At 43.1% G+C, this 23,459-nt stretch overlaps 1 protein-coding gene across 1 annotated transcript in view; it reads left to right on the top strand.

The window, feature by feature from the left end:
* LOC148032424 (uncharacterized) overlaps nucleotides 1–23,459 on the top strand; it is a 46,373-nt gene that overhangs the window by 12,899 nt on the left and 10,015 nt on the right. The window contains exons 2-6 of the mRNA XM_087683081.1: nucleotides 68–237; nucleotides 918–1,034; nucleotides 1,733–1,825; nucleotides 2,004–2,083; nucleotides 4,477–4,590. Of these exons, the coding sequence (XP_087539207.1) occupies nucleotides 68–237; nucleotides 918–1,034; nucleotides 1,733–1,825; nucleotides 2,004–2,083; nucleotides 4,477–4,590 (574 nt within the window). The remainder of the gene's footprint in view (nucleotides 1–67; nucleotides 238–917; nucleotides 1,035–1,732; nucleotides 1,826–2,003; nucleotides 2,084–4,476; nucleotides 4,591–23,459) is intronic.

Genomic DNA, 23,459 nt, shown 5'->3' with positions numbered 1-23,459 from the left:
GTCAACTTCAAAAAATTCTTATTTAATCTCTCTCCACATCCATTTCAATCTACTTTTGTCCTTGCAGATTTCCAGTCAAGAGGAGCAAGTCAGGTGTCAACTGCTTATCGACCATCCTTTTCTCTGCAGAATCGTCCTAATGCTCATGGCATCCCACTTACTTCTCAAAGTTCAATGCAAACACGCATTAATCAAAGTCAGAGATTCTTTGGCCACATTAATGTGGCCCCTCTACAGGTCATCAATGCAGTCATGAATATGCATTAACTTTTGAAAGTGCATGTTTGTGTTACTTTAGCTCAGATGATTGCATGGTGCATAGAGATGGCTTTAAATTGGACTATGTCCTGGATGCAGGATTTTGTGTGTTTATTCAATGACCTGCATTTGTTGGAACCTTTTCTCTTTTTAGCACTATGAATTGGGTATTGACAAATCTTATTAGCATGGGGAGTTCCATCTGTCATAATCAAAATGAAGTGTGGGACCCGCAGTTGCTGTTTCTGTCATAATCAAAATGAATTGTGGGACTTGCTATTGCTGTTTGAAAATTCAAGTAGTGACCTTTATACACAAAGGGTTACAACTTGCATCTAAAGCTATGGTCAACTACTATGTTGGCTGGTGCATTGACTAATTGCATGATCAAAAAATGGCATATTTTTATGTCCATACGTGAGTGCATAGTTATCTCTCAGATAGAGATAAGTGGTATATTGTTGCACATTATTACAAGTAATGAGTAAACTTTTGTGCTTGTGGGGGTGGTACAGTTCTGTCTTTTTTTTCCTGCTGCACTTTTGGTGTTTGTTGTGTGGCAAAATCATATGCACCTAAAAATCCAACTTTCTGCTTGAAACGTTCATCATGTTTTGTTATTTAAACTGAGATGTAGAATGAAAATTGGCCTTTGTCAGGACCATTCAGCGGGCATGTCAAATTCTGTTAGTACAGCCATCCGTGAAAGTGTGCGACGAATATCAGAGAATAAGAATCGAGTAACAGAGAAGGCAGATCGAGCAACTGTTGAGCAGGTATGAGCGACTAAATCTGAAGTTAACGCAACTGGTTTATGTGGAATACAAATATACCTCCTATTACAAAGTCTCTGTCAACATTTTTAATGCTTTAGTATGTGCGGAATGAGTTTCTGTTTTGATTGACATTGTTTTAGTGTGTCTGAATCAGTTTGTATTTTGTGTTTCATGTTTGTGTTTTGGTGTGATTAGATTGGGGTATATTGGGTTCAGGGGGAGTTTCTGTTTTAGTTGAATTTCTTGATACTTCATGTGAGGCAGACTAGACAGTTTGATAGGATGCATGATTGTGGTGTTACATGCAGTCCTTAAAAGTGGTAGGCCTAGTGATCAGGACTGGATCACAACTATAATGTTGTGGTCCATCGTGCTGTGGATAGAGACATCTTGATTTCCATGGTGTTCCTGTGCTTATATCTGGATATTGAACATGGTGATGGAAAATGCGTGTTTAGGTGCTAATGTATGTCAAATTATTTTTAGTAGATGTCTCTAGATTGTAGTGTTCAAGGATGGATAATGATATGTTGCTATAAATGCTATTCAAGATCAACCACCTAGATGTGTGGAAGGATTGTTGCCACAGATTAGATTACAAGAACAGCTAATTAAGAAATGGAATGTCAATGCTTCTTTGTCAGCTTATCATTTTGTTTGACAGTAAAACTATAGTAGTTTGTTTGCCTGATTTGCAGGCAATTGATCCAAGGACAAGGATGATACTTTTCAAGATGCTGAATCGGGGTGTTTTCAAAGATATTAACGGGTGCATTTCGACAGGCAAAGAGGCAAGTGCCTTTCTCCTTAGACAAGAAAAGAGAGTTATTTTATGCTGATGAGCACAGTCTAATCATACAAACTCCTGTGGTATCTCAATAAATGCAACTAGCTAGCTAAGTGGTTTTCTGATCAATAGTAATTTAGGGGCACCATGTGTCACGACTCACTGTCAATCTTTTGCTGCAGGCAAATGTCTATCATGCAACTACAAACACTGATGAAGAGCTGGCCATTAAGATCTACAAAACTTCTATCCTAGTTTTCAAGTGAGCTGAGTCAACTTCTTTTGCACAGTGAAAATTCATGCAGTTTACTGATCTTCTAGTATTCTTATTCAATCTAGTTTCCTCTAGTTAATAATTGACCGATTTTAGGTCAAGATACAGAATGTCTGAAGTTCTGAAACTATTTGTTGCAGTCTAAGGAAAGTTAAAAAATGCAAAGTATTGCAACATGTTATCTGTGAGCATTAAATGTTACGTCTGTTATGACATTCATTGAAATATGATCAGTAACTCGTATATGGGTGTTTCATTCTTACATAGCCACGCGATTCATTTTTCTGTAGGGCATTCCATCTCACATGGCCCGATTGGAGTTGATTTTTAATTCACTATTGCCTCTTCAATTACAGTTGCCTTTGACCTTATCTTAACTATCACAGAGTTTCTGATACTGATACTCTTCAAGGATACTGGCTTTTATATTGTTCATTTTTTTGGCAAACTTTTGCTCCCAGCAATTGAAGTTTTAGTTTGTTATGTAAAATTTAGCTTAATATGTGGATACAAAGTTGAATTGGCCCCAGCTCTTCAAGTAGGCAAGCACAGCTTTGTGAGATTTCACTCTTTTGTTCAGCATATTTGCTTGGAATTTTATGCTGGTTTTTTAGGTTCTTATTAAAGTTTGCCTTTTTTGGAGAACATACAGCTGATTGCCAAAATGCAAAGGCTTATCTTAAGTAAGATCTCCAAGCTGACTTCTATTCTTGCATCATGGCCATCTTCACAAACCAAATGAAAAGCTGCAAGCAATTTTACCATCTGACTAGAAGGCTGCTACTTCTGGTTGGTTGTTGGTTTTGTTGGATTAGCATGGGCGGTAGGCTATCTGAATGACCAGGCTAACATGGGTGCATTGTCTTGGGTCTGCCCTTGTTGCATCTGTCACCATTTGCCCATCTCCATCTCCATCTACTTGTGCTGACAAGGGATCCCCAAACACCACATGAGGATCCAAGCCATAATTTCTTATCATCATAGACATTTCTGAGGAAGCCCACTTCATTTGTAGACATCAGAGACATACTATGATCCATTATTGGCCTGCCCCACAAGGCCCTTAGTGGTGAGAGGTGCTGAAGCTTGATTATCTTTCCTTTTCTAATACAAATTAAGAGGATACACTAGGGTTTGTGGAGAAAACATAGTGTACGAACATGGCTACACATGAACTCAAAATACACAAATTAAGAATAGGGAATGAATGACTAATGCAGGGGGTGAACTCAATGATCTAACTGAGTGTGCGACTTGTGTGACACAAGGAATGCTTTCATTTAATCTTTGTCTGCAGTGGGTTTCTTCCTTTGCTTCCTTTTCCTTTTGGTGTTAGTAAACCATTCCCATGCCATTAGGATTGGGAATGGTGTTCCTTGGACTAGAGTTCATCCCCAACCAGGGAGACACTTTTCCAGTTCTAACTGACTGATATAACCTAATTAATGGGAGCTGTATGAGCTGCAAAGTCCCATGCTGGTTAATTCAGTATCAGCCTTGGTGGATGGAGCTGCTTGGGTCCTTGTTGTTGAGTCATCACATGCATGCCCTTGCTCTGCTGTCCTGCTGACTGAATGGTTGAGGCTTTGAAGTGTTGGTAGTATCTATTATACCAGGCCATTGCGAGACTTGCAAAAGGGCAAGTGTGTTCCTCTGGCCTTAAGATTAATTGAACGAATCCTTCCATAAACCAAGCTTGTCTTTCAGTAAATCAACCATCTGTCTTAAATTGTGAATTTTGTTTGGAAAACTGGTTTATGTGGTCTCAAACACAAGGCCAGTACAACTCCACCTTCAAATATCTGCCATATGCATAGTCAGCTTTATATAACACATGCTGAAATACCATGCGGCATGGCATCGGTATTCTGACACAGGCTTTACAGCCTCCAACTTTCTGATGTAGAAGAAGATGTCAATAGAGATGCATTAGATCCGTACTTATCGGGATAGATACTATGGCACAATCAACAATGAGGGATAAATTCTCATTGTCAACACACAAGATTGTGTTTATGAGTCTGTCTCAATCTTGGAACCTAATTCACTTGTGTGACAGTCAGTCTTTAATTCATTAAAGTAGCAGCAGCAATCAGTTTGATGTTAGAGTTGTGCTTCCAGATTACTTTTTAAGTATGTATGTACTTTCTGCACGACGTTTCATTTACAGGTGCAGAGGACAAACACACTCACTTCCTGTGTCCCAAGAAATTTAGCTACATTGCCTGGAAAATAAAAGCAGCTTTTTACATGCCTGTTTGGTGGCATCTTGTACATGATTAGCTGTCATAATGTTCTACTTCTTGGCACTTTTCTGGAAACATATCAGATGTTAACTCTATATTTTGTTGTGTTTTGTTTTGTCTTTGCTTTTGGACCAGGGATCGTGAAAGATACGTCCAAGGTGATTATCGTTTTCGGCATGGGTATTGTAAACACAATCCTCGGAAGATGGTTAAAACGTGGGCAGAAAAGGAGATGCGAAATCTGGCAAGGTAGTTTTCTCATGTTCATCACATTTGTAGCAATTATCAGCCCTGTCATTCTAATTTCTTGTGGAGAAGGAATTAACTTCTGCTTTACCTTTTCTATTTGTTGTTATGGCCTACTTTTGCTTTACAAGGGAGCCCTTCATCATTCTGATTACTGGCTATTCATGGGGTGGGGCTGGTGGTTTCAAAAATCCAATGTTTTTTGCCCTTGATTAACTGGCTCATGTGCATTTCGCACAATACTTTCGCTGCACAATTGTGGGCTAGGTGTTGTAAGAAACCATTGGATGGAATTGCAATTCAGTTAAAGAGGCAAGTCACAGTTCACTAAAGAGTGGAGAGTCAAGGTTGTAATGAGCAAATTCAATTATTATAAATACAGTTTCAGTCTCTGTCGGTGTGATTTCAAGTTTGTTATCTTTTATGCTGTGGATTCTCTGACTGGGCAGTTGTGGGAATCGCAATGCCAACGAAAGGGTACTGTAGCTATGAAAAGGCACGACAATTGTATGATGATGCCATGTTCATCACACAACTGGTGGTTCTTACTGGCCACTCACCATTAAACCATAGATCTGCTGTTGCATGACAGCAGCATACCAACATTTTGTATGACCATTATGAGACATTAAAAAGCATAATCAGTTACTTCTGGAGTGGGGGAGGTGCTTTTAAGTGTAGTGTAAGTTTTCCTGAAAGACAGGATTTCTTTAGCTGATGTTATCTGTGGGTGAGCACTGAGTGTGCACGTGTGCACACTTTTTCTTCTTTGTGAAACCACTGTCTCTTCATTATAGCAGTACACATTTTTTAATTGGAACCAATGGTTTGATTAAGATAACGTACAAGAGGTAATGCAATCAAGGATGTTACACCACAAAACACATACAGGAAGCATAAAGCATGGAAATACCATTATTCAGCAGGAGTTGTCAGATTGTTCTGGCAACATATTTAAGGAAACCTCATCTCATCTTCATTGTCAATCTTTGTTGTTGTCGTATTGTCATTCTTAATGGGCCTCCAAATATATTAGTGTGAGATGGTGATGAAATCATACTTTTTGACTAGAAGCTTTGGAGTTTCCATGGTTCAAGACTATTGAAGGTGTTCCTGTCGTGGACAGGTCATTAGGTGTATTTCCAGGATATGGAGTGCAGGAGTGTGCAAGATTGCATGCAGGCTGGAGCATAGTGAGGGTCTGTTGTTGGGCAGGCTTTCCTGCTTTGAATTATCTTCTCTTCTGAGTTGCATTTTTTGGAGACCAGTGTCTTACAAAGGGTAACAAAGTCAACTCGTTGACTGTGCAAAGAAGCAAAGAGTCCAAGATGGACAAGAAGGGTAAGGCTGTTATACAAGATTTGCGATCTTGCAAGGACCCACAACAGGACTATGGTGACAACAAGGACTCTTTAACCACACCTACCCAAATTTTATCACACATTCAGTCAAGGGGTTTCCATCTCCATTCCCTAGCTTTAGCACAACGTTAAAAACTCTTGGTAAGCTGGAAGTTTAGAGGATTCCAAGTTTTTTGATTCTTCTCCACAACAGTAATTCAAGGTTTCTTCAGTTTTGCGGCCTTGTTTGAAAAGCTTGTTGGATATTCCTCTCCTTGTGTGTTTGAACACTCAAAAAGTGTGGGGTTTGTGTGTGCATGTGTGTATATGTTCTCACATGTGAATTCACATTTCAATTTTTAAGTAAAATCTCATCATCTATATGGTAAGACATCTCAGTCATTTGAGATGATATGATACTGTTGTGCACTTATAGTAGTATTACTCTCCTAATCCTCCACTTACATAAGTTGCACTCCCTTACCAAGAATATGCTGGAAGTCAATTTTTTTCTATGCTCTCTCTCTCTCTCTCTCTCTCTCGCTTAAAGGATTTTGAATTAAAGAATAGTAATATATACAAAGGGCCTTTTGGCCACCTAGACACTACCAAAGAGAAGTAGAAAACTACATATGTTGCCACAAGGCTACTAGGAAAATCAAAGCAAATCATAAAGTGGGCCTAGTTGGAGTGGAATGGATGATCTACATCCACCAAGTTGCCATTTGTAAGGGTGTTCATATATAGCCTAAGTGCCAAATATTGGTAGGTAATGAAGCGTACCTTTTGCTATTTGAATGGTACTTGGCACCTTGGGCTGTTTTATCTCAAGATGTATTATCTTGCTAAGATTTATATGCTTTTTCAAGTTCTAATTAGGCTGGTTGTTACGATATGGTTTTTGCTTCGTGCTTGGTAAATCATGCCTATTGTGGTTGAGCAAGAACCAACCTACTGTAGCCACTTCTAGGTGTGAAATTAAGTACAGGGTAGCTTTCATATCTACGGTTGAGTATGTTTGGTTAGGTGTCTTTTGCGGATTTGGTTGTTGGACCTATCGTTATAGATAGTTGATGGATACCAACGCTACTATGGCTAGAAGGTGGAAGAGGAGGCCTTAGTGGCCTTTGCCTTCATTGTAGGAGAGGATGCCTTCGTAGCCTTGGCCTTTGTCTTTGTTGGAGGATTTGAGTTAGAGTTCGAACCTAAAGATGATGATTGAAAGGTGAAAAGGATCGAAGCTTGCCCCCTTCAAAGACATATGGCCCAAACGGGCATGCCAAAGAGATACATGTGGGTGGAACTGACTGACAAAACATGGTCAACAGACGACCCATCAACTACAAGAGGATAGAGGTTGCCAGCCTTGGCACCTCTAGCAAGCACAAGTCTGCCACGGGTGATCTTCCAGGTAGAATCCCCAAATGAAACATGAAATCCAGCATTATTAAGCTGCCCCTGCAAACATAAGATTGCGTGTAAGCGCAGGTACATGACGTACATCCTGTAATAGAAAAGTACTATCAGTAGAAAACTGTAGTCGTACATCCCCAATGGTAACAATAGCAAGTGATCTGTCATCACCCAAGCGAACTGAACCAGAGACTGTGCGGTAGGAGTGACACTATTCATGGTATGGTGTAACATGAAATGAAGCACCAGAATCCAAAAGCCAGCACTGCGCATACATAGAGTGAACCTCGGTCAACGGCGTAGCATCATAAGAATTAGCTGTAAGTATGTACTCCCCATTGGAGTTATCAGTCTGCATGACATTTATCTCCTCGATTTTTACACTGGATTTCACAGGCATAATGCTGCGATCAAAGGACTTTTCTTGTACTTTGTCTTTTCCCTTCTCTTTACGCTTCTCATTGCGCAACTCATGACACTATGGGCGTATGTGACCCTTCTTGCCGCAATGATGACATGTCACATTAGCATTTCTTCCATGAGACTTGCTGCGTGACTTACCACGTGACTTAGACCTAGACTTCAGCGAGTCTCTGCCATGTCCATACCCACAATCATTCTTTTCATTACTATCTCCGTCTCTAACAGTCAAAGCATGCGACACACGAGAGAGATCCAAGTTCTTATGGTTGATCTCTTCCTGCAGAAGAGCACTCTTTACATCAGGCAAGTTCAAAATAGTAGCAAGATCACATAAGGCAGTGCGGAATACATCCTATGACTCACTTAGAGTCCCAAGCAAAAACAATGAAGTAACCTCATCATTAAAGGTAATGCCTTGCGAAGTCAAGTTTTTGAGAATAGCATGGAATTGGCTCAAATGAGCAGACATTGTCATATTCTCCTTCATACGCAGGTCCATAAGCTGCTTTAGCCAATACATTTGACTTGTAAGACTTTTCTTGTCATAGAGGTTCTTAATTTTATCCCAAAGCTACCAAGCACTCTGTGCTTCTTCAACCACATCGTAATGCACCTGTTCAGTGAGAGACAAGATGAGGGTGGACTTGTATAACTCATCAAGCTCATCCCATTTGACGTCGGTCATAGTTTCAGGCTGCTCACCATGCATCCTTAGTGGCTTTATTTGCGATTTCTGCACCAATACCTGTTAAACTTGGCTTTTCCAATAGGCATAATTCGTACCATCAAACTTAGTGATGTTAAAGATAGCACTGTCAATGGAAGAAGATGCCATACTGCAGTCCAAAATGGTGCGGACAGTTCAAAACTGCTTGCTGTTTTTTGCTGTAAACAGCCTAAAATACCACCAAAACCAAGGCAAAATGACCATGAACTGATAGCTAATGATGCTGTCTACCAAGTATCATCAAAAGTACAAAAAATCAGGATAATAAAGCATGAAAATTCCACGTCAGTCCATGCATAAGTGCTTGCTGTAATAAATTACAGCTAGGTATAATGAGAGCAAACTGTAGGCAAAATGAATGCACCAAGTCAACTACTAACTGTCAAAGCATAACTAGCATCAAGCAGGCATAAATCAACATGTGACAGTCATACGAACATCGAGCAAACACCCAAGCATGTCAAATGAATCCGTTAGTAAGCCGATACACCCCCTGTGTAATAGGGCAAAGTGTACACAACACTGGCAAGATTTGACACAAAGAGGTGTATGCTCAGGGAGTGCAAGGCCCAAATCAGCCCAAGTATATCTGTGAGGATCACGGCATATCAATCATGCAACATCCAAGTGAAGATCCCAGTCTCAAGTATCTGAATGCTCAAGTAGCAGAAATCGCTTACTCAATGTCTATCAAGCGTGTCAAGACGCTCCCACTGGCACAAAAGCCGTAAATATCAAGCAAAGAAGCTCTACAAGGGCATATGATAGCACCAATGCCAGAAGGTCCAAGATCAAGCATCAATAAGACCTCATGAGCATGTAGGCCGTGTAGTATCCATACATAGCATCCATAGACATCAAGTACATCCAAATTGTAACTTTAGCAAGCCGAGAAATAGCCAAAGTAAGCTCCGAGCAATCAAATGTCAAGCCAAAGCAAGGCTTAGTAGCATCCAACTTGAAACAATGTAACGGGCATGGCATAGGCCAAGCATGTCAAGACTGGTTAGACATAAGCAAAGTACATGCCATAAGTACATTAGAGATGAAGATCCAAATGCTATGCGAAGCAAGCTCAAGCTCAACCAATGATTCGAGAGCAAATCCAAGCTCTATGTCGATCCCCAAGAGTCACTACATCAATGTATACATCCAAGACATAGCCCGAATGCAATAGGCATATCCAAACATAAGCAAATAAGCTTCAGCCTTGAATATTCCAGCAGCAAATAAACGTCCAAAACTGAGCAAACAGTGGCTCAATCCAGCTCAAAACCATAGACAAACCATAGGCATACTTTCCCATATGTATAGGCACCAATCGGGCATCAAATGACTATGCAGCATGAGCATAAAGTGTAATGACAAGAGGGTTGCCCTGTTTTGGGCTGCTTGTGGACTGTGTAAAATAGTCAATGACTAAGTAAATTCAGCCCCAAAAGTATCTCACATCATAGGCATACATTCCCCTAGCATTCGAGGCGCATTCGGGACCAACTGAGCAACCAATGTCAATGCCAACCAAGCATAAACATAAAATGCTGATGTAACACTGTTTGTGGCTGCCTGTGGACTGTGGAAAATAGTCTTGGACTAAGGTAAATCAGTCCACAAATCAATGCCAATGATAACCACCAATGTTGTGCATTAAGAGGGTGTTTCCAACTGCCAAATGAAGTGTTTTCAAGCTGCCAATGAGTGCCAAGGGAGGGCTGAAGTAAAAAACGAATTTTTTGCAGGTCTTCAAGTTTGCCCAAACTGATCTGGGGCTTGTGGAAGGGCTAGGCAAGGTCAAGGCAAGATTGGGGGAGTAGTTAAGGACCCCCAGGAGCTCCCTCTTGAAGGGTAAAGTCATCAGTAGAGAGTAGGCATCACAAGAAGCAAGAGGACATGTCTACCTTGCTTCACAAAACTTGTACCTCTGAAGGAATGTCCTGAGGGTGCCCAAATGGGCGGGGTAGGTGGTCGGGAAGCCAGGGAGTGACGGGAGCTCGGGAGAGAGTCGGCTATGGCTGTCGGAAAGGAGACCCAATGAGTGTAGGTAATCGATAGGAAGTTGAAGGAGTCACGAACCAAGTCAGAATGCTCGAGCAACCATGCTTTGATACCATTTGAAAGGTGAGAAGGATCGAAGGTTGCTTAGAAGAGCTATGGCGGGAGAGCAAGAGCAAGAGCAAGAAAGAGAGAGAGACAAAATGTGGGAACTCCAACAGTCACAATGTGTGACTGGGCCTTCCTTTATTCAAAATGTCACTAAAAGAATAAAGAATAAAGTGATGGTGATGGGCGCCCGTCACTTGGAGTGTGTAGTGGCAGGTACTGTCAGTGTAGTAATACACGGGCGGCTAGGCAGAGGCGCCTTTACCCCCAACAATGCTGGCTCATTGGAGGAGTCCTAACCTTCTTCTTCTTCGTCTCCTCCTTTTGCTGGGCTATTGGTTCCTTGCAATCCTTTTGGAAATGGCTCTTCTCGCCACAATGGTAACACTGAGCTTTTGTCTTTTTCTACTTGTCACCTCTCTTTTAAGCTGCAAAAGCATCTTGCTTGCTGCCATATCGAGATGGTAGCCTTCCCTGTATGCAAAGAAGCCTCTTGCTCAGGTAGCATGGAGGTCACATGAACAAATATAATAGGTGTTTTTGATGTCTGGGATTGTAAAGCATTAGCCACACCATGAAACTCTAGAAGTAGCTTGTAGAGGACAGCCCCCACAAGTTGTGCTTCTGGAAGCGCAGATTGCATACGTCAAAGCTGATCTTATATTTGTGTCACTCGAAGAAGGAATGATTGAATCGTATCGGTTGCTTGGAACTTGATAGTCTGAAGATGATCATAGGGGGTCATGGCTCGCATGGTTGATGGAGCCTCATGCATAAGCTATAACTTCTCCCACACTTCTGATGATATGTTCTGCAAGAGGTAATTGTGAGAATAACTTTTTTAGAGATGCATCAAGAAGAGCAGAGTTTGCTCAGGAGTTGTCTATATCCTAAGTAAGGACTACTTCCTCATAGTTGTCTTTGTGCCATTTGGAATAGGTGAGGACATCTGGGGATGTGAGGTAGCTTCTGAAACGACATATCCCAGAAGTTTCTGCACAAACCAAGTTACCATGGCAACACTCCAAGTAAGATAGTTAGGTCCCTTAAGCTTGCCATCAGTAGAGCAACCTGAAGGTGCCATTTAGGTATTGTGCAGAGAAGATGAAAGAAGGCAAGGGGCTTGAGGGGGAGAGGCACTTGCAGAGACACAGCCCAATACCACATGTTCAATTTTTTAAGCAAGATAGTTCAAAGCATAGAGAGGAACAAATGTGGAGAGCGTATGACAGAAGCATGACAACTGACATGTGTGATTCATCCTCTGAGTATGTCTAGATCAGGCTGGAAATACAAACTTGAATGAAAACACAGATTGTCAGATTTGTGAAAAAAAAGTTGAAAATGACTGCAAAATCAGTAAATCATCAGTTGTAGATGACAAAACATCAGCTGCCCAGGCAAAACGCAAGTAGATCAATAGGAAATACGGGCTGAAAACCAAGATGCAAGGTTTCTTTGTGGTGTTCTCTAGTTGGTGCTCTCTGAGTAGGACAATTACTTCCCTCTAGTCCTCATGCTCAGCTTGTTATGAGACTATTTGTCATTTGCTTTGCTGCTCAAGCTTTCGTTAGGTACCTCTCCTAAGTCTGATTTTGGAGTGATTACTTCCAAATGCAGTTTTGATTCTTTGGGCAGCTCCATCGCTCTTTGTTGAATTGTGCCTTTCTTGCATTGAACATTGATTGGGCCCTTTGGACAAGATGGATTGTGGGTTTACTACCCTCTTGGCAAGTATTTGGAGTGTGAGTTGTCAACCAAACAAGTGTGTAGAATATTCCATATGATATGCAGGCATATAGGTGGGCAAGTTAGTTGGACTATGTGGACCCAGTTTAACTGCACACACATCTTTGATTGGCTGACATACACCACTACATATAGATATGCAATGCCACATGTTGAGCTACCAAAACTTGCCTCTAAATTACCTTATTTTTCTTAATTAAAACAGTCCCAAAAAGGCATTTTAGCCATTTTGTACAACATAGTTGTGCGATACATTAGACATGTTCTAGCTTTAACTGTTTAATAAATGGGACTAGGTGTGCACACCGCTCTCCATCCGTCTTTATCCCTAGTTCCATAGTTGCTGCATTATCATTATCCACATCATCTATCAATTTGCTGTTGTACGGAGGATTCACCTTTTTTCAGCTGCCATGACTTGGTTTCCTACATCTTCATTAGTTGTCTACCTCAGGTGACTTGTCTTGCTGTTGGCACGACCTCATCCACAATGTCACCAGGACATGAATTTTTATCTTAATGCTCGTTGGACACTGAAGTTACGCACATGTGAGATACAATGTGATTAAGCTAAATGTGTGTTTCGTGATAGATAATCTTAGCTTTGGGTAGTGGAGGACATTGGTACAAGTTGTTGTGGATAAGTATGCTAGTGGGTGCTTGGTGTCAAATTTTGGTCAAGGACATTGAATTTCCATTTGAAAATGACTTTTATTGTCATGGGGGTTAGAGATTTAAATGATTTAATGTCCTAAACATAGCAGAGAAGAAACATGTTTCTTTGAGCGTGAAACTTACAAAATGTTTCTGACAATAAAAACATGGTTTTTTTTTGTTTTTTTTGTGTTGTTTTTTGTGGAGTGGGGACCCAAAAACATGGGTTTTTTGATAAAAACTGTTAGGCAATGTTAAACATGATCATGATGATGAGTAATGACTCGACTCAAGATTTTGGATGACAAACTTACTTTTATGAGATTTTGTTTAGCTATTGGACTTTGCCAATCTAGTATCTAGATTCTATTCTTGTCTTGAGAGTTGATTATTATACGACTTTAGTCTCATTTACGAGTTATTTATGATATATTATGATTTATTTTGGATTCTGACATTTTGTTAGTTTTTTTTGGAATGAGAATCATGGTGTTGCAACTTGACTCAGTCTAATATTGTACATGAGCTATATACATGTTTGTTTCAATTTTCTTTGTGTGATATGTATGAATCATAATGTTTGAGGTCTGAACCATATTATAGCTTGTCTAAAGACTAACTTTGACATAAGTCAATAATAGATCATGGATATGTAACATATTATTCTCAATTGACTCTCATGTATTATCACTGAAGTTGGCCTTTCTTTGTTTAAGAGAGAGCTCCATAGAGGTTTAAAGCCTCTTTCCCTAGTTAAAACTATTAAAAAATTCATATATTAAAAAACCCGCATTTCTTGTTTTACCCCCTCTTGAAAGAAGCTTACGAAACATGTTTCTAACGTTTCATTTCTAAACGTTTCTAGCATTTTTGGCTGTTATGGTCCTAAATTAAGGTTCGTGAAAAGTTTCAACACTTTTAGCTCAAAGAAGTTCGTTTTTGCACATGGAGATCTTAGTGAAAATGGAAATTTTGCCAAATGTGAAGGTTGGATTAGATTTGGACTGCATGCAAGTGTATCTTCCATGTTGGGCTCATTTTCTCCCATTCTAGGCTATTTGGGGCAGATCTAAGGGCAACTAGTATGTGCAATGGAAAGACATTAAATATGAGTCCCTTAAACCTCCGGCCCTTACCCCAACCTATTTACCTCGGAAATAAGGCAAATGCTTGATCTTTCAAAGCCCCAAAAGAAAATAAATAATACATTCATTCACCAAATGCCTTGATTTTTTTTCTTTTAATGGAGCATCCCTTTTTGGACAAGTGTCTATAAGGAAACCAACGGTTCTCTTTATTTGGTCCCCATCTCTATAAAAAAAATCCCTAACAAAATAATTCGAGTTAACATGTTTTCTCCCTTTTGAGCGATAGGTGCATCTCCTCTTCATAGATAATTGGGGGGTTGTATCATAATCTTTCTTCTCTTTCTTGAGTGTAGCTTGTAGCCATTACGTCCCTTCTCTTCTTGATTCTTTTATGGCAGCATGGACTGCAGCCTTCTGTTACTTAGTCATGCTCTTCCACACCTTATTTTTACTCCTCTTTTTTCTTTCAGAGTTTCTTTCATGTGAAGTGACAATCCAATAATCAGTTGAATGTAAAAGCATTTAGGATGTTGTTTGATCAACCAACAAAACCAATTGTATTTTTCCAAACAATGCAAAAATAGAGGTATTGTTCTCCTTATTACAATATGGAAAAGAAGATGGAATTTTATACTTTTAAGCAATTCAAAGAGGATAAGCATGACTTGAAGTCTTGAGATGAGGATGAACTTGTCTCATCCTCATCTCTCTTTCTTTTATCATTTCTTTGCTTAATTTTCTCCCTTTCTTACTTGTGGGGGATTTGGCTCTGCACTTCATGGAGCTAAGACTCCCCTAGGTGGAGCGGCCCCATTCCAGTCATGCAGGCTTTTCTCTAATTTGTTACTAATCTTTTCTCCTCAGCAAATCAGATATTTCTCAGCTCTAATTTGCTGGTATAGCTTTGAATTTCTGCAGAAATCAAGATTTCTTAGTTATCGCAAGAAGTGTGGCATCAAATCTCAGCCATGCAACAAGGGGATTTGTTGGATATTTGAGAAAATACAATAGATCCAAGAAGGATTTCCCATCTACATCCAAGGTGACTTGGATGCAAGTGTAGATGACTCAATTAGTGCCCCTATATGCTTCAAATCAAGGGGCAAATTTGGGAATTTTGTTGTGGTCACTATTTGAAGGTGAATTGTAGAATTTTCTCTCTCTTTAGCCATTTGTCCCTTTCTCTAATAAAGCCTTAGCCATTCTTAGCCATTCCTAGCAGATTGAGGGTGGACAACAATGCATTTATTTTCAAGGCCCTATTTTACAGTAGAACTTAGGGTTTCTTGACTACCTCAAAGTGTGTGCCCATTAAATAGAAGCCCAAATATCAGAGCAGCTGTTGAAAATGAAGTATTTACAACACATTTGGTGAAGATTGGACATCCACATTGAATCTTATATGTATTCAAGTGTACTAGATGCAATTTGTGTCCAAATTGTGTGCTTGATGTAGTTGGCCATCGAAGAAAGCCAAATGTATTGGAATTTGTAGATAGATCTGTCTATATCTTAGTTTACTATGAATTCAAGCAATATAAGTTGAAGAAATATTGCAAGTGGTGTCAATTTTGGTGTTAATTGGGGTCGCCTGTCATGGAGATGTGAAATTTTGAGATGCTTTAATCTTGCTGATAACATTTGATTAAGTTATTAATTAAATGTGCAAGGTTGTTCAGCACATGTGATGCACATAGTAGTTATTTTATGGTAACAGGCCAAGGACCCTGAGGATGCAGTGCGTGTCAAAGGTAAAAGTTGTAAAAAGTTATGTCTGACAAGTACTAGGTGGTACCTAGTGTCAGATTTGGGCCTAGACTAATTTATTGGTCACTATTGTTAGTGGTGACATCATAGACCGGACATTCATTAATTAATTTCTAAGGATCAATAATTGCTCAAGGATACTTGGAAGACAAATGGGCTTAGCCAATTTAATTATTGGTTGGTGAAATTAATTTTTGAGCACTAGAATAATTATTAAATTAATTTTCAGAATTAATAAGCTGGATAATGCCGAATAATGGGACTAGAAGGTTGCCACTTGGCAAAACTTGCCCATGCAAGTGAAAAAAACGTTTTAAGGGGGATGGTGGAGTTTATTCCAGCCATTGTGAGAGAGGAGGAGGCTGTTAGAGAGCAAGGAGAGGGTGCTGATATGATTTGTGGCTACCAAGGATCAGTCATACAGCACCTGAGAGCAGTTTGCAACCCTCCAAGAGCTTTGTGGTGGTCCTAAGCTGTAGGTGATAGCTTCCATGGTTGTTTGTGTAGGGTAGCAGTAGTTTTTCAACGTTTTTCGCGATGAAACTTTGAAATTTCTCTCTACAACATTCTCTCTCATTCCTCAGTCATATCTCAAGTTATCTCAGCATTTTCCTATAGCTTGAGCCATTAGAGGAAGAGATTTTAGTCAATCTTTATTCTAAACCCTAATTTACAGCAAAAACTAGGGGTTTTGACTATCGCCTTGGGATGCGTGCTCAAAATTGAGGTCTTAGGACTTGAATTCCAATAGCTGAAATCGAGGAATTTCAGGGAGATTCAAGACGCCAGTAAGCCAATATCAGATTTGGGGCGGAATTTGTTTTTCAAGGAGTAGAGTGAAGGCCAATCCCCAAGCAAACCAAGTGGCAAATTGGTTTGGAGGCTTGTTGGCCAATTTTGACAACAAGAGGCACTTGGATTAGTGGAGGAGATCAGAGGATCTCAGTTGTACTCCTTCCATTTGCAATTTAAGATAAAGAAATACTGCAAGGGGTGTCAATTTTGGGGCCAATAGGGTGTCCAATGTCCAAGATTGTATGGTAAAGTGTGCATTTCAGTTTTGTGAATTTGTTAATTGCTGTAATTAATGCTTAATCAGATTATTTACCACCATATTTGAGGAGGAAGGCTGGTTACATTGGTTGTTGAAGATTAATGTGGGAAAGTATCTGTTTCAAATGTATTTGCTTGTTGTAATCAATATCGAATCAGGTTATCTACCACTCTATTTGAGAAAGAAGGCTTGTTTCACACAGCCAATTGACCCGTTTTGCAGCAGATGCGACCTGCTTCCAGCCTTGTGATTCCATCGTGATGTGCCTTTTTGGTCATTCTTCCTAGCTGCTACCTTTCTAGACTCTAGAGTGAGGTGATTCCATCCAGCCCTGCATTTTGGTCAAGGACAGTTGTATTTTCACTCATATACTCCAAATTGATTGGCATTCTGACCTTGTTTGCTCCCTGACATCACCCTTAGCTCTAGTCGGCAACATCTTCATCAGATTTGGTGGTATTGCTGCACTTTGGATATGTATGAGGAGGACAATGCTTTTGGGCACTCTCCCTTAGCTTGCTCCAATGAGAGTCAATGGTTGTTGGCCATCTCTGCTCCTTTTCTCCAAGTAAAATGTGGCTGATTATATTACTGAAAAAAACTGATTACAACGGAGTGCTCATGCTTAACAGACTAGCTGGAGTTGATGCAAAGTCATCAATACATCATGTATACAAGCCTCTTAAGGAGGTCTGGGGGGGATGGGGGCAAGAAACCATTGGGGGGGGAGGGGGGTGTATCTCCAATTGGGGCTGTCTGCGTGCATCACGAAAAACAGACCTTGGCCGCCCCAAGTGCGCATGAAGTGACCTCGGAGCTCCTGATGAGCCTTGGACTCGCCTTGCACCTAATCCCATTGGCCACGGAGGGAGTGGATGATGGAGGTCCAGAGCTTTGCTAAGATTGCATGTGCTGAAAGACTATCTCCGCCGAAAGCCTCTTGACACTGGGCCTTCTAGATATGCCATCTAGTAAGACTCCCTATGATCTCCCATATCTCCAAGCGGTCTCTTGTGGGCTCTAGTACCTGGTGGATGGGTAGAGCCTCCAAACCGACCACTGCACACGACCCTGCCTCGATAATGAATATTGTGTCCTGTATCCTGGCCTCATACAGAAGGTGACGGCCCTGGCTGACTGCCTGCCAATAGAAAGCTCCCCATGAGATACATCCAAGGTTGAGTGCTATACGGTGAAGGATTCGGCATGCTCCTCTCCACACGAGCTACGCCTCCTCACATGACCAAAGGCAGTGCTTTGGGGTTTCCATAGGCTGTTGTGTACAACGCTTACAACCTCCCTCCTGCATCTGGGCAAGCCAACTTCCCACCACCAAGCCTCCATGTGCCACCAGCCATAAGAAATACGACACCCTCCTCGGCCTCCAGCTATCCCATAAGCGGCGCCAGAAGGTCCATCGGAAGGGCTCTGTGATGCTATGCTCCGTCCAGTGCGTGCTATGTGACGATGCCCAGTCCATATCCTCCTGCATCAGTACATGCTTGCCAATCCTGACAGTGTACTCTAGGAACTTGGGTGGCTTCTTGGCGACCGCAGAGGCCAGCCATAGCCACTCTCCTAGATCCCACTCCAGCTCATCAAGTGGTCTGCCCTCCCAGATCCAAAGGCGTCACTCCCTGAGCTCCTTCCAGAAAACATAGGGGTACAGTCGCCATGTCTTTTCTTGAAAGGTTCACCATGCGAATCCTCCTCCACGAAAGGGCTGCAATCCCCTCATCCTGCTGCCCTCTGTCAAGGGTCAAACGTCCCCCCTCCTGAATGGCAAAGAAAGTCTCCTGGGGGGCGCCGCCCACTTTACTTGCTACCTGAAGAAGGGGGATGCCTGCTGGTGAAAACCTAGCTACCCATATCTCCTCGGGTTCTATCAGCTCTCGTATCGGGGGAGCAAGCCACTCCAGAGGTATTGTTGCGTCTATCTCTCTTCTCCTCAACTCCACTCTTCTTTAGCAGTCTGATACTCGTTGCAACAACTCCTCGTCTCCTGTGCCATGTCCTAACGGTACGAGCCGGGCTGGCCTCCCACCCATCCTAGTGGATGTGGGGGCACTCACCTATCTGTGTCCCTTTCCGATCTTTGACTTGGGGGTTCCAGATCATCGACTGACGGTCTATCTCCTCGGGCTCTATCAGCTCTCGTATCGGGGGAGCAAGCCACTCCAGAGGAGAGATAGACCGACTGACGGTCTATCTCTCTTCTCCTCAACTCCACTCTTCTTTAGCAGCATGATACTTGCTGCAACAACTCCTCGTCCACCATTTTGTACACCTCCTGTGCCATGTCCTAACGATACGAGCCGGGCTGGCCTCCCACCCATCCCAGTGGATGTGGGGGCACTCACCTATCTGTGTCCCTTTCCGATCTTTGACTTGGGGGTTCCAGATCATCGACTGACGGTCTATCTCCTCTTGGCAGCTTGGGATGCTCTGGATTAGGGCCTTACGGAGACCTTGCCACACACGGAGTAAGCTGCGAAGGAAAGGTGATCTGGGGGGGGGGGGGGTATGTGGGCTAACATGAAGATCCATATCAGGGACGGCCTCCACTCACCGCCAAGCCTCGGTCTACAGTCTTGAAGGCCCTCTTGCAATAAGACCTACCTGGTTTGCCCAATTGGTGTGAGATCGTAGATAACTAGCTTGCCCAAGAGGGCCATACTTTGATACTTTGGGTCTATGATCCCAAGCCCTCCCTCTGACCTATATCGTATGATGGTTATCCATGCCACCTTGGCCTTGGAATCCGTGGAACCATCAGACCCTTACCAAAGGAGATTCCGCACTAGGCGGCAAAACTGCACTACGCAAGATGAGGAGAAGCTCCAATACAAGGCGTTGTACCATGCCGTCGCTAGGAGGACCTAGTTAACCACTAGGGCTCGTCCGACTAGTGAGAGGCAAGCCGTGCTCCAGTAGGTTAGTTTTCTTCGAATAGAATCAAGGACAAGAAGAAACTGTTGGGCAGGAGTGATGTTGAGTCCCACCTGGAATCCTATGTACCGGATGGTTTGCCCTCTGCTCACCCATCTAAATCCCAGGTGGACGCTCCACTCCGTGCTAGAGTTGGGGTCTGTGAGGAAACCAACCGACTTTTACCAGTTGATTTTCGCTCCCGCTGCAGAATAGAACACGTTAAGAGCCAGCCTCACTCTCTCCAGCATCAACTCATCGTCCTCTATGTAGAGGGCTGTATCATCTGCATACTCTGAGTCTAACAACTCAGTCTCCTCTCTCACTGGAAGTTGGAGGCCGCGTAATCCGCTCACATGTGACCTGAGGAAGTGAGACATCGCCTCTGCGAAGAGAAGAAACATGTATGGGGCTCGGGGGCAGCCCTGTCGAACCGATCTCTCCAGTCGAAACTCCTCCCCTCGCCTTCGGCCTATGAGAACCCTACTGGTGGCCAATCTGTAAAGGGCAGAGACCCTACAAATCCAAACCTGAGGGAATCCCAACCTCACCATGGTGCCCTCTAGGAAATCCTAGTCCACCTTGTCATAAGCTTTCTCAAAATCCAAGAATAGTACGGCTAGTCTCTGTCCACTGTGCTGAGCCCATTTTGTCGTCTCAAAGAAGGTAAATACATTGTCTAGGATGCTCCTATCTAGACAAAGCCTGTCTGTGTGTCATGGATGATATCTGGAAGCACGGGGCGTAGTCGCCTACCAATCATCTTTGCTAGTGCCTTATAGGCCACTGACAATAAGGTGATCGGTCTCCACTGGGAAAGCTCCAACCGGTCTCCCCCTTTGGAGAGAAGACTGATAAGGCTTGCTGAGAGACTTCCTAGCATCTGTCCTAAAGTGAAAATCTCCTGGAAGGCCATTAGTAGGGGGTCCTTCACCACTTCCTAGTAGGTAGTGAAAAAGGCCTTAGAGAGTCCCATCCTCCCCCGAGCATTTTTGCCCATCCTGTGTATGGAAAGCCTTCTCTAGTTCCTTCTTTGTGAAGGGGGCTAGGAGGGAGCATCCCATCTCCTCTGTGACGAGGGACGGGATGTGATCCCATACCTACTGTCTACATCTTTGTCCTCTAGTTGAAGTTGTCTCTTGTTGGAAAAGGCGCGTGTAATAGTCGGTGGCAATCTCCATCACCTCGTCTGGGTTGAAACAAGTCCTCCCATAATGATCTTGAAGGCTGCGTATTTGCTCTCCTGCAGTGTGAGGCTGGTACACTTGGAAAAACTCCCTGCACATCATGTCTCCCCTCTACGCCCAGAAGGCTGTTGAGGTTTGGAAAGAAAACTCCGAGCGCCTGTCCTCTAGGCCAGCAATGGCTGCTCGCGCGTGCACCTCCTGAGCGTGGAAGGTGGGATCCCCTAATGTCTCCTGTAATAATCTTTGCGTGGCTGCAAGGTCTTGTGCTTTAGCAGTACTTCCTCGCGTTGGGGAGCTCTCTGAGCGTGACCTTGCTCAATATCTCGACGTCTCTTGGGAGCCATGGAAGAAGCTTGAGGGATTCGAGCAATGCTTCTGTGTAGGTGTGGAGAGAGAGAGAGAGAGAGAGAGAGAGAGAGAGAGAGAGAGAGAGAGAGAGAGAGACTGATTTCAATAGAGCTTTGTTGTGTCAACAGGAGAGAGGCTTCTGTCAGAGTGCAGTGGTGCGGAAGCGTAGGACTGAGAGAGAGAGAACGCAAAGAGAGAAGAGAGAGAAAGAGACAGTGGAAGATGAAGATCTGCTGTATAAAGTGTGCTGAATACAAAGATATGCAGATATATACACGGGCGCAGTGCGCTGGACTGCGTGTCTCCACCTCGACGATGCAACCTGCTGTTCACCTCGAAGTCCGCTGCAGTCTGCACTGTCTCCTGTCTGAAATCTGCGAACAGAGACGGAATCTGCGCGTGTCACCGGTCTGTAATCTGCGAGCAGAGAAGTGTGGGAGATTGCTGGGGATGTCGGCTGTTTATGGCCAAAATCTGGACAAAACAGGGCGCCAGAAAATAGCCTGTCGGCTGTATTAAATGCAGCCGACTGACTGCACTGGTCGGACTGCCACGTGGCAGTCCGACTGCACACCTGTCCGACTGCACTGCTGCCACCGTACCTGCCCTGCTGCCCCTGATCAGGCTGTGATCTCTAACACCCCCTCTCAGAGCCTGGGCAGGGCAGAAGCCTGAGGGATCTGGAATGTCTCCGAAGTAGAGCCTGGGGAAGTGCCTTCGTAAACAAATCCGCAAGATTGTCCTCCGTCTTGCAGTACTCCACAGTGATGGTCTCATCCAGAAGCTTTTGTCTGATGAAGTGGTACTGGATCTCTATGTGCTTCGTCCGGGCATGAAAAACAGGGTTCCGTGCCAAGGCAATGCAACTCTCATTGTCACATTGCAGCAAAGTAGGACAAATCTGGGGGCACCCAAGCTCCTCCAATAATCTCCGAAGCCACACAGCCTCACATGTAGTGGAAGACGCGGCCCGATACTCCGCCTCAGTAGACGAAAGGGCTACCGTGGGCTGCTTCTTGCTACTCCATGAGATAACACTTGCACCCAAGGTAAAACAGTAACCTGTAGTAGACCGCCTGTGGTCCACATCACCGGCCCAATCCGAGTCGCTCCAACCTACAAGTACAAGATCTGAACCATCTGTCCCTGCGGGGTAATGAATCCCTAAATCAGACGTCCCCCTCAAATACCGAAGTATCCTCTGAGCAGCCTGCCAATGCACCGTCTTAGGTTCACTCATGAACCCTGCCAAGAGCCCAACAGCAAAACATAGATCAACCCTAGTGTTGAGAAGCCAAATCAAGGACCCAATCAACTGACGATAGCGGGAAGCATCCGCCAAAGGAGAAGCTGAATGGGAAGTGGCCTTCCAGTTCGGATCCATAGGAGTAGAAAGGGCCCGACAATCCTCCATCTCAAAAGACACCAAGAGCTCCTGTACATATCTCTGTTGAGAGATGAAGATCCCCCTTTGAGACTGATAAATCTCATGGCCCAAAAAGAAATGGAGTAGACCCAAGTCCGTCATCTCGAACGTCCGATGTAAAGTTGACTTCGTCTCTTGGACCTGCTGTGCATCATCACCTGTGACAATCAAATCATCAACATATAAGACAAAAAGCACACAACCATCCTCGGAAGTGTGAACATAAAGCTACGGATCGGCCTTGGAACGCTGATATCCCAACTGAGACTGGAGGAACGAATCAATCTTCTCGTTCCATGCACGCGGAGCCTGCTTGAGGCCATACAAGGCCTTCTTCAACCTGTAGACTTTCCCATCTGAAGATCCAAAGCCAGGAGGCTGCTCAACATAGATCTCCTCCTTCAAATCACCATTGAGGAAGGCCGACTTCACATCCAACTGGTAAACAGGCCATCTCCTATGGCCAGCCAAAGCAAGAACAGCTCTAATGGTCGCCATACGAGCTGTGGGGGCAAAAGTGTCATGACAGTCAATCCCTGGGCGCTGTGCAAAACCTTTAGCAACAAGGCGAGCCTTGTGCTTATCCAAAGAACCGTCGCTAAGGTATTTGGTCTTGAAGACCCACTTGACGCCAATCACCTTCTTATTCGGGGGGCGGGGCACAAGTG

The sequence above is a fragment of the Lygodium microphyllum genome, chromosome 8 (genome assembly GCF_053477565.2).
Source record: "Lygodium microphyllum isolate KBCC chromosome 8, Lygodium_microphyllum_v1.1.10, whole genome shotgun sequence".
Classification (NCBI taxonomy): domain Eukaryota; kingdom Viridiplantae; phylum Streptophyta; class Polypodiopsida; order Schizaeales; family Lygodiaceae; genus Lygodium; species Lygodium microphyllum.
The sequence above is the reverse complement of the archived record's forward strand: the minus strand, read 5'-3'. Positions and strand labels throughout refer to the sequence as shown.